Source organism: Cydia strobilella, chromosome 10, assembly GCF_947568885.1.
Source record: "Cydia strobilella chromosome 10, ilCydStro3.1, whole genome shotgun sequence".
NCBI lineage: Eukaryota > Metazoa > Arthropoda > Insecta > Lepidoptera > Tortricidae > Cydia > Cydia strobilella.
In genome coordinates this window covers 11,749,332-11,760,404 of record NC_086050.1, presented here as the reverse complement: position 1 = coordinate 11,760,404, position 11,073 = coordinate 11,749,332, and the positions used below count along the sequence as shown (strand labels likewise).

At 38.6% G+C, this 11,073-nt stretch overlaps 1 protein-coding gene across 8 annotated transcripts in view; it reads right to left on the bottom strand.

Annotated features, from left to right (window-relative positions):
- Positions 1-255: 255 nt before the first annotated feature.
- The window catches only part of LOC134744997 (protein unc-13 homolog 4B), a 60,419-nt gene continuing 49,601 nt past the window's right edge, over positions 256-11,073 (bottom strand). For 2 of the 8 annotated variants that reach the window (XM_063678959.1, XM_063678960.1), the window contains exons 10-20: positions 10,076-10,333; positions 9,298-9,589; positions 8,240-8,472; positions 7,901-7,991; positions 7,319-7,528; positions 6,905-6,997; positions 6,710-6,784; positions 4,778-5,084; positions 4,101-4,224; positions 3,239-3,432; positions 259-2,138 (exon numbers count right to left, since the gene is read on the bottom strand). In XM_063678959.1, the coding sequence (XP_063535029.1) occupies positions 2,026-2,138; positions 3,239-3,432; positions 4,101-4,224; positions 4,778-5,084; positions 6,710-6,784; positions 6,905-6,997; positions 7,319-7,528; positions 7,901-7,991; positions 8,240-8,472; positions 9,298-9,589; positions 10,076-10,333 (1,990 nt within the window). In that variant the 3' untranslated portion in view covers positions 259-2,025. Of the gene's footprint in view, positions 2,139-3,238; positions 3,433-4,100; positions 4,225-4,777; positions 5,085-6,709; positions 6,785-6,904; positions 6,998-7,318; positions 7,529-7,900; positions 7,992-8,239; positions 8,473-9,297; positions 9,590-10,075; positions 10,334-11,073 lie in introns of all 8 variants that reach the window. The other 6 variants (XM_063678961.1, XM_063678962.1, XM_063678954.1 and 3 more) reach the window with 5 other exon arrangements.

Below are 11,073 nucleotides of genomic sequence, written 5' to 3'. Positions count from 1 at the left end.
GGAGCTGGTGCACAGACCATAGGTTTCTACTTTTGAACACTTAGATACATTCACCCTTATCACATTCGTCCAATTCACAATTATACACAATAAATAAATAATGTCCTCGTATCTGCCAAATGCGCCATATCGATTTGAGTGAATTGAACCCTAAAGGGGCCCACTGACTATCTGTCCGCCGGACGATACCGGCCTGTCAGTTGTTCGGAACTGTCAAATTTTTGTTCTAACTGACAGGCCGATATCGTCCGGCGGACTGATAGTCAGTGGGCCCCTTAAGGGCCTATGCACACCTCGATACAAATGCGATTCGCACGCAAGTCAGACGCGGCTTGTAGACCTTTGCACACCTACATCGATGCAGATGCGCGTTTGTATCGATAGACGCGCTGGGCAATTGCGTTTATTTAGTAGAGACTATCTAGGAAACCCAGTCAAAACAACACGCGCCGTCGACGCGCGTGTGTATCGATGCAAACGCAAACAAACTGCTTCATGGAATAAAAAACGCGGTGTGCAAGGGCCCTAAGAATCTCGTCATAAATACGACAAAAGCTACAACGCAACGCGATCTAGCGACAACGACAATATGGCAAACATCTAAGGACCTACCATTCGAAATCGAAATTTCGTTATTTGCCTCTCTATTATTCTTCTCCATATCTGTTCTTGGCTCTAGCATGTGTGAACGATAGAAAGGCGAATAAACGAGCGAACGAAGTTGTTCGAGGTAGGGCCTCCGTGATCGTTTAAATCAATTTTTCGTCAAGAACATTCATTTGGTAAATTCGACAACCTTATTTAAGTAGCTTAGTTTTAAAAATATTAGTAATAGGTATTAAAGGGACTTACATACCTATACATACGCCCTTTTGTAAAATTATGTAATGGAGTTTTTGTTTTAATTTATTGCCTCAGGTAGCTTATTTATTTAAACGATATAAATAAATAATTTAGGGCATCATCCTATCTTCTTATATACCTACTAGCTAAACTTATTACACATCAAAAGAGTCAATTGAATGTGATTGAATCTAAATCGAATATCATAATAAAACTTCATTTACATCCCGCGAGTGATCAATTCCCATATTATTTTTGAACAGGAGGTTTTTTCGTTAATACTTTACCTACTGGATCTAATCAAGAACAAAGGACATACAACGAGTAAACAGAAGGCCAATCTAAAAAAAACAACACATCCCAAATCCACAATTCAAACTGAGATTCCGAGCCAAAATTATTAAATGCTCTTTTTAGACACATACATACCTAAATTTTATTTAAATCACCGTAAGACAATATATCAGTCTATAGAACACACGTACTTATATTTTATATTGCTTATGAAAAATATTGCTGGCAAATTGGTATTTAAATTTGGTTCGCATAAAATAGGAAAACATAAAACGGGTTAAAACAATCCAGCTAAACATTTTCCTCAACTGACAAATGTCATTACTGATTATTGACGAATAATCGAGAAATATAGGTACACATTTTAAAACAGAATTCTATTATATCATGTAGAATGTGTTAGATACATTAACTGTGTTCCAGTCAATTAACTCTCTCGAATGAATTAACCTATTTTTAACAGTTTTGAGTTAACTTTGTATTTTGTATAATTACTTTATTAGTTATTATAACGTTAGACTCTGCCTCATAAAATACAGCCGGCATATGAAAAAAATAATTTGAAATAATAAATTAAGGAAATAAGATAAAGGTATTGTTATAAATCTGAAACAACAAAATTAAAAGCCGTGTGAATTCTATTAAAATCCAAGTGCTCAAACAGTGATTTTACAACATTTTCATTCGGAAATTTGAAAAAGTACCTCTGCTTCGCATGTAATTGATTACAATATTATATGGTTCTCATTTCTACAACGCTATTAGACTTAAAATTATTAGTGTGTTGTTACAAAAATCCATACGATTCGATAGTTCATAAACTAATAATATTATTACCGTTTCAGTAATTCAGTGGTATATTTGACTATTTACAAGGTATTAGTCTGCTCAACTGAGGGAGAAGAACTGCTTGCCGGGCATCTTCTGCCGCTGTTTCTTAAGGAACTCCCGTGCTTGCTTGTCGCCCTGCCGCGATTCGAGCGCCTTTATCGCGTCCCCGTCTGCAACAAAAAGTAAAAAGTATTTTTCACTTCTCAATCTCAATCAATTCTTAATCTTCTCATGCTCGTAAAGTTCGACTTTAAGTCGTGCGTAGACGAAGTTCCCAAAGTTGCTTAATATGTTCTAGAGCATAAAGTAAAATCATTTATTACGACCCTTATTGACTAAAGCCCTGGTTGCCTAGGAAAGCGGTGCCGTCATAAAGTCCTGCATCTGCCATACCAACTGCCAGCCCGGCCGGCGCGCCCCCGCCCGGCGTGCCCCGCGCCCCCCCCCCCCCCGACACAACCGACTACTATTTACAAGTACTCTTGAATAAATAGGTTACGTCTACAATATTGGATATTTTTGTATATTTTACTCACAATTGAAGTGAAACGTAGAATGTATAACTCAGCCATAAAAGTCTATTTATCCTCGACTAAAAGGGTCCTCGCTGCGCTCGGACGAATAAATTGCCTCGGGTGACAATGGATCGCTTTATGCCCTTGTTGTACAATCTACTATTTTACGTTTAGGTGACAGGTGACACGTCCGAAATATCGTTTGATATTTGCCAGTCGTTTTTCGGTGATTAATCCCAAGGACGTTTAACCCCTGGGTTGAAAGGTTAGATGGTAATCGATTTTGTAAAAACCTCCCCTCGGGTTAGGATGCAACTGAGAAAGTGACGAGGTCCTCCTCATCAAGACAGATCCATATGGGCCTTGGGACCGATTGTTGAATTTCGAGCTCTCGATTTCATGTGGATCCCTTCAATATATTTAAATTCTACTAATAGAATTGAAACGAGTAGTCAATACCACTAAATTGACAATTTCTATTGCTCATATTACAAAAATATCAATTCGCCGTTTTCAACAGATTTTCGAGTGACGAAATCGAGCGCTCGGAATTCAAAAATCGGCGCCTGTTGTCGTATTTAAAAACATACAAATACTGACCTATGGCACTGGGCCTCTTGAGCGGCAAGTGCTATTGCTGCAGGCTCGAGATAAGGCGGCAGTGTCGGAATTATTAACCCACGGGGGCTACAGGCTGAAGATAGGCGGTGAAGAGCATGTCGTCAAAGATAAGATAATGATAAAATGATAATGACCTATAGCACTGGGCCTCGTGAGCGGCAAATGCTGTTGCTGCAGACTGGAGATGGGCGCGACGGTGTCGGGCACGTCGCCGAAGCTGAGGTAGGCCTCGCCCACGAACGCGTTGGTCACGCTGAACATGTCCTTGTCTTTGATCGCGAAGTGCAGCAGCCCGTCGCGCACGCGGCGCTGCTCGTGGCTCAAGGGGCTGAAAATATATGGTACAATAGTCATACAAACTGCAACATCTACGCTAACCTTCACATTACGTCAGGGGATGGCAAGCGGAGGCTCACTACTTAGCATACGGCTCTTTGGGCATACAGGCGGGCTCTCCTGACTCTTCTGAAAACTTTGCTGACCTCTGTGCTACTGTATCTCTCCCGGTCCCGTTTGTTTGTTTTGAACAAGTTGTGTGTTGAAAAGGTTGGTATTTAATGTTATCTGGTTCGGAGGACCAATCCAGCGTTACAAACATTTCCAAAATTTATCAAAATAATTATAAAAAAGTAAGTAAGTACTTAGGTTTAATGGTATATTAAAAGCAACACTCCTAACTGAGCATCGGGGAACTTGTCTTTGCAATAACGGTCGGTTGCACCAAACCGCCTGTCATAATTAAAACGTTCGCTAAATGTTATTGTTTGGGAAGTTTCATAGTTCACTGCCGGTCGCCGTTGATCAGTCCGTCAAGTGAGGTTAGAGTGCAGGTGACCCTAAGTGTTACTAGTAGTCGGATAACAATGGTACAGTACGTAGTGTGTGTTGATGGTGTTGCGTTTTCTCTCACTTTAACATCAAGAATTTTTAAATAAATATCTACCTAATTACATTTTTACTGAATATTACTTTGGTATTCAGTGGTTAGATACTAACATGAGGAACATTTCGTCGTACAGCGGGAAGAGATTCTTGTTATGCGTCTGTGTCTTGGGCTTCATCACGTTGGCGAACGAGTCCTCCGGAAGCAGCCCCACGCGCACGTACGAGTCACACAGACCTGCGATATAAAACACATTTGAAAACTAACAAACTAAGGGTCAGTTCAGTCAGTTGCACCAAAACGTCTGTCACCGTTAAAGCGTTAGCTAAATTTTATTGTATGGTAAATTTTATATTTCACTGCTGAGTGACGTTGAACATTCTGCTAAATGTGGTTGGTAAATGTGGTTGGTGCAACTGGGGTATCCGAGATGCTTTACGTCCTCTGTTAATAAACTAACGCCCATACTACAGAACACATAAGGACTTTTATATGAGTGTGCGGTCCAACGGTATACGTAAGATTATATCAATACGAATACACTACGTGTGAACGCAAGTCGCTAGTACCGCCATCTTGCCAGTGAGTATTTGTGCATAGAGCGTGATGGAGAAAGTAAAACCGATAACCGCGCACGACATTGCATACTCGTAAACGCGAACTCTCGTGGAAAACCCAAAAATACCAAACATGACTGACAACTGGACTAAATGGTTATAACTGCTGGTAAGTAGGCGTAAACTTAGATGATGATTAATCAGTTTTATGCTAAGCAGTCAGAATTACTCACCATTAGAATCTGTCGCCACCAAATTCCTAGCGTTCAAAATTTCTAACTTCAAATTGTCTTCAATGAACTGCGCTCTGACGGTGAGTATTCCCATCTTCGGTTCGTTAATAGCTTGTTGCTCCTGCCACCTCTCCAAGTGGTACTGGTGTATCAGTTCTCTGGTCTCCATGCCGTGAAGTTTCAGTAAGTATTCTACTCGTTTCAATGTCTCCGATGAGTAAATATCTTTGTTGTCTTGACGGAAGGATCGGATCATTATTTTGAGGCATTCGTGGAGATTGGAAAAAAAGCTGGGTGGTCTTCGTTTCTGAAATATTTAGAGCCGTTATTAGAAACTAATAATTACAAATTTTTGTTAAACAACAAGCTTTTATTGTTTTCTAGGAAGACACGACAAAGTTAATTAACCTGGTTTATTAATAATAGGATAGGTAGTCTTCTCTATTGTACACAAAATAATTTTGCTGAGCATAAGCTCTTGTTAAATACTAATTAGGTTATTTGTATGTTAATATAAAATGTTATTATTAGAGAGCGGATTTGAAGTAGCGATCTCAATATTAATATGGATATGACTATTACTTTTTATTAACTTTTTATTTATTATCATCATAATTTTTGCCCAATATTTACAAAAGCTTCCAAAAAGGTTTTTACTTTTTTGTTCCGATAAGTTACATTATTTTTGTGTGTAGAAAAAATAATAAATTATACCAGTCATTCATATACATATTAATATTGAGGTCGCTACTTCAAATCCGCTCTCTAGTTATTATAAGTGTTACATTATTTTTGTATGCTCATATTATACCAGATTTAAAATTCAATTAATAAAAGCATATACAATACCTATTCCATCACCAAATGTAACTAGTATCGTGACTTCATGCAAAACAGGTACGGCCAATAATATATCACCTTTGAGTGTTTTTTGAGCTTGTATAGAGTAAACGATATAGGTTATTTGAAGATTGTATATTTTACTAGTCATTTCATACAAATATATGATGAATATTGCAATGAAATACTGTAAATTACAATAGGATACTCAGCATATTACTAAAAAATCTCTAGCAAAAAAATGAAGTTAACATTACATTTTAAAAAAAACCTCTATGAAAAAACCATTGCATGAGACCAATTTTTCTCAACGCCCCTATAAAGGAATACTACTAGACTAACTAAAGCAGTGAGGTGGAAGTCACTCACAAATATTTAAAAAAAGTTATACCGTATAAACATGGAGGTGATATATTATTGGCCGGTACTGTAAATAGACATGCAATGTAACATTAAAACGAATGTTTTTAAAATAACATATAGGATACGTAAAAAAGAATCGTATTTGTTTAATAACTAGGTATTGTCACATCATAAAAGCTTGTCTGGATGGAGATCACATTCACAAAATAAATATGGTAACTGATTTCAACATCGAGAGGATAGTTTGCTAAGTTCACAGTAGGTAGGTATATATTCGATAATATTAAAGCGACATTCATCGAAACAATCACAAACGATATTGCCCACATAAAAATAGGCTATGGTTGTTCAGATAAGGCGAGGAACATAACAAGCTCACATTATATCATGCTTCGAATTGATTGGGGAACAATATTCAACGACTGATGTCGACGCAGATATGAAACGAAATCGCTGCTTCGCTCGATTTGGTTTAGCAACCTCAAGCAAACATGCATGCGACTGTGTTTGATAATAATAATTATCAAACGTACATCATACCTTAATGATGTAGTAGCTTTTATTTTTTGACTCTACTAGAAATGGAATTCGTATCTCAAATCGATGTCGACTTGACAACCGCTAAACATTTGCCCCTTTGTGAATTCGAAGCTTAGATCTACATTCAACACAAGTAACATAATATAAGGTAGGTACATGAACAAGGTGCTTTCTATGAACTATGTTTACCGCATCTAAATTGGCAGCAGCCGATTTTGTCAGGCGCCTCGGGTCGATATACCGAGTTATCTTTGCTTTTCGGTGCTATATCAAAAAATAAAATAATTTAGAATAAACATTTTACACGTATAAATAAAATATAAACACTCAAACTGGGTGCACTGTCAAATATTGCAATAGCGTGTAGTAATATGCAATATTTACCCGAAAAAGGAGGTAGTTGCTATTGGGAGATACTTTGTTTTTGTCGAAATACCTACGTCTAAGCAAGCGGATACGGGTGGCGAGTTTCTCTTTCTACAATACAAAATTATAGTTTAGGTTAGTGTAAACAATGATAGAACTATTAATTACAACGGGGATCTGGTGATTAAAAACAAAAAACGTTTCATTTACATTACTGATAATTGCCGTCAAAGTTTAAATATTTTCAAGCCAGGAGTTCAACTGGCAGAAAAAAATAATATTGATACATCACGCTTTAATTTTTTTCACCAGATCCTTCAATAACATTAAAATTAGTATAAAGATAAAAATGATAAAAGATAAGTTAATAGTATATTACAATTAGCAGTATTATACAAAAATAATGATACGAGTATATTTATATTTTTTTACCTCTAAGTTAGCCTGTATCAACTCGTAGAGGACCTCTCCGAGTTGCTCCCACACAATGTCGAGGGTCCGTGAAAAGTTGTCGTTGTTGAGTTGCTGATAGAGGGTGTCGAGGTTGGCTTCGAGGTAGCGCATGACGCGGTCCATGCTCGAGCAGTCCTGGTGCAGCAGCTCCGCGCCCTCCATTAGGAACCGGGTGATGGACGGCATCATCTAAAAATTACCAAGTATTTGTTTTGTATTTTCGATACGAATTTGACATTCTGTAAAGTAAAATTAAATAACTTAGGGCCACTTGCACCATCCCACTAACCCTGGATTAGCCGGTTAAACCTGGAGTTACCATGATTACCAGTACAATTTGACACTGGGTTAATGGTTTAACCGGTTAACCCCGGGTTAGTAGGATGGTACAAGCGGCGCTTACATAGTTTGATTTAGTAAAATAAATAAAAGTCCGTTTAATTCATGTTTTTGTTTGGTCATAACTTTAGATTGTTTTTGCAGTTCATCGACTAACTTGTTTAAAAAAATGACCTTATCAATCAAGACTCGTACAAAAAATAGTTACCTATTATAACTCACCTTTTTGACCATTATTTCCAGGATCTCCACAATTTTATTCTTTACCGTGTCAATAGCGTTTGCAATAACACACTGCAAGGTGTCTTTGCATCTGTAACATAAAAATTACTTAGGTAATTTATTAAAATTCTAAGCCCGATGTAATGTAAGTAATCAATTAAAAACGTCAACGTTGTTCCTAATACGTAAATGTCCTGCCTTATGTCCAATTAAAATTTCACAAAATAAACATGTCAACTAAGACAAACTTTTCTGTCTGCGCAGTTTTTCTGTCTGTACTACCTACCTAGCTAGTAAACAAATTATTAACTTTATATTTCCACCTATATAATTCCCCACCTTTGCGCTTCAACTGGAGATTTGCACTCGCACAGTCTCTGTATAATGTCATCCATGCCTAGCTCTTCCACGAAGGGTTCCAAGCTCTGGCGCACGTAGTCGATGTTGTTGATGGCGACGCACCACTCGGAGGTGACCTCGAAGCGCTCCTCGAACACGGTGCTGACGCGGCCCGCGTTGTCCACGCGGCCGGACATGCGGTCTGAGTAGAACACGCAGCAACGGCATATGTCCTGGAGATTACATTAGGTTCGAGTTCGAGAGTTCGGTGGGAGGTGGGAGAGGCCTATGTCCAGCTAGTCTTGCAAGTCAAATCGATAAACTTAAACTTTTTTATTAATTTTAATTTTACTTTTTTATAAATTTTACTTTCACTTTTATTATTTTAATTTTACATTTTTTTACTTTTTTTCTTGTAAAGTAAGCTTTATAGATTTCCTAGGCTAGCTTTGATCTGGCGAGGCTGCGGAAGAGTGCTCCAGTGTTCCTGTAGCCTCGCCTTATAGCCCCGAGGCGGTCAAGAGGGGTTTTTAGTGGGTAAACCGTGGGCCCCATGAGCCTATATGGGAGTCCCACATAACCATCCACGGCCCGTCCCCGCGCCTGGGTGGTATGCGAAAAGCATTTTCCCCTATATAAAAAAAAGGGTAGCTTTGATACGAGTAAGCAATATTATTTATTATTTATTTATTTTATTTTAAACTTCATTGCACAAGAACAAGTACAAAAGCTGGACTTAATGCCTTAAGGCATTCTCTACCAGTCAACCACTGGGCCAAACAGAAATTAGTTAATACTAAAGTTCTGTCTATCAAATCGATAGTTAGAGTCATATAGGCAATAATTAGGGAATATGCTTTTAAGATGCTCAATTGCATAGACTAATGTAGACACCACGGTAAAAGACCAATCCGTTTAAAAAGTTTTTATTAAGTATGCTCCATTTTTGTCTCAATATCACAAGCACTTGTTTATTTTATACAGTGACCATAAAAGCACACTATGAGATTTGGATAGACGGGAAAATTTGGAGAAATAAGAAATAAAATAACACTTACATCAATAATCTTAGCCACAAACGTGTAGCTCCCCTCCACATCAGGCCAAGCCAACTGCGTCCAGAAAATCTTTATTTGATAAAATATCTGCAGCGTATCCACAGCCGAACTGCTGTATTTCACGGTGCTGTCAATGACAGTCAAAGGGTCCAAGTCCACAGCTTTCTCGATGCGAGTCAAAGCCTTGTAGGCGGCGATGTCGAGCCATTGGGCCACGCCACCAAAGAACCACCAGTGGAATTTGGATATGGCGTATGAGCTCCAGTCTGTTTCATTCAGTCCTTGGCCTAGTCTGTAAAATAAATCAATATCAATATACGAGGTACGGAGTGAAACATGTCGAGCGTTTTTCGACTTAAAATACGTGAGTGACTCGTTATTAATATGTTTAATATCAATATCCCTTAAGAAATAAATTTCGAGAGCGAGGCGCTGACATCAAACATACTGTGGTAATCTGGTTTGATATCATAGAACCCCAAAACGTATGGACAAGGTTTCTCACATTGTAGTAACACTCGTAGTATCGACCATCATAATACTTGTAAGTACAAATTAGGAGTCTTGACACGGTTATACCTAATATAACATTAATATTCAATCAGCGTCACTTAAGGCCAAGAGTAGTGTAGGTAACTAATGTTTATATACGCAGTACGTACGATTGAAAACAAAGACAATTAATTCCTGATCTCATTTTTTTAATTAAATTCTGGCGTGATACCATTCTATTTATAATACTAGGTACCTACTGATTATAAAATAAATGAATACTTACGTCAAAAACCTCTGCAGCGCCAGATACAGCTCAAACAAAGTAGTCCCCATAGCCAGCGGCTCGTCCTCCACCCTCGGCGCCCCCAGCCCCGTGGCGCCGGTGAGCCCGCCCGCGAGGTGCACGCTGGTCGTCGACCCCTCGTTGTAGTTCAACCGCTTCAAGCTTTTACACACTTCTATTACTTCAGGCTCCACTAGAGATGCGATCTTGCTTTCGTATAGTCCGTAAAGCGCTTTGGAGTATGGGAAATTCATGACTCTGGAAAACAAAAGGCCTGGTAAAAAGAAGTTTTCAGAAAAATTGCACAAAGGTGATATTGACATGTATGCATGTGTCGTCCCCGCGCCTCGGTCCGCGCGTCCGCTGTATCCTGGCCTGCGCGCCAGTAATAAACGAGCTTCCATCGTACGCACTTGTTTCATTGCTAAGTTCATACCTATCAGATATCCATGGAATACCCACCATGGGGTTATAGGAAAAAAGCGCTTTAAAAGATAGGTGGCGAATATCTACCTTGTAATCGCTTCAATAAATCGTCCATTCGAGCCTTAATGTCTCAATGCTGCTCTCTAGTACCCATAATTTTCAATAAAAAGGTTTTTAAAGGGTCGGCAACGCGCATGTCACACCACTCGAGTAGCAGGCGTCTATAGGCCACGATGACTGCTTACCATCAGGCGGGCCGTATGCTTGTTTGCCATCAACGTGTCTTGAATCATCAAAATCTTCATTGGTAGCGCAGAATAAAAAAGATAGACATCCTCTGGTTTTGGAACCTTATGGACTGAGAACCAAAAAAAAATTGTACTCTATTTTGATTCATTACTTTTCCCCTCACTAGCTCGGAAAGTTGTCTTTTATCCTTCAATACAAGCGGGGAAAAACGCGTTTTATCCACTAGTGGGGAAAGTAATTTGACCTTGGATGGAGCGTGTTTAAGTAGCTTGACAGATAACAAAACGTAAATCGTTTATGATAATGATTCGTTCGATATTAAT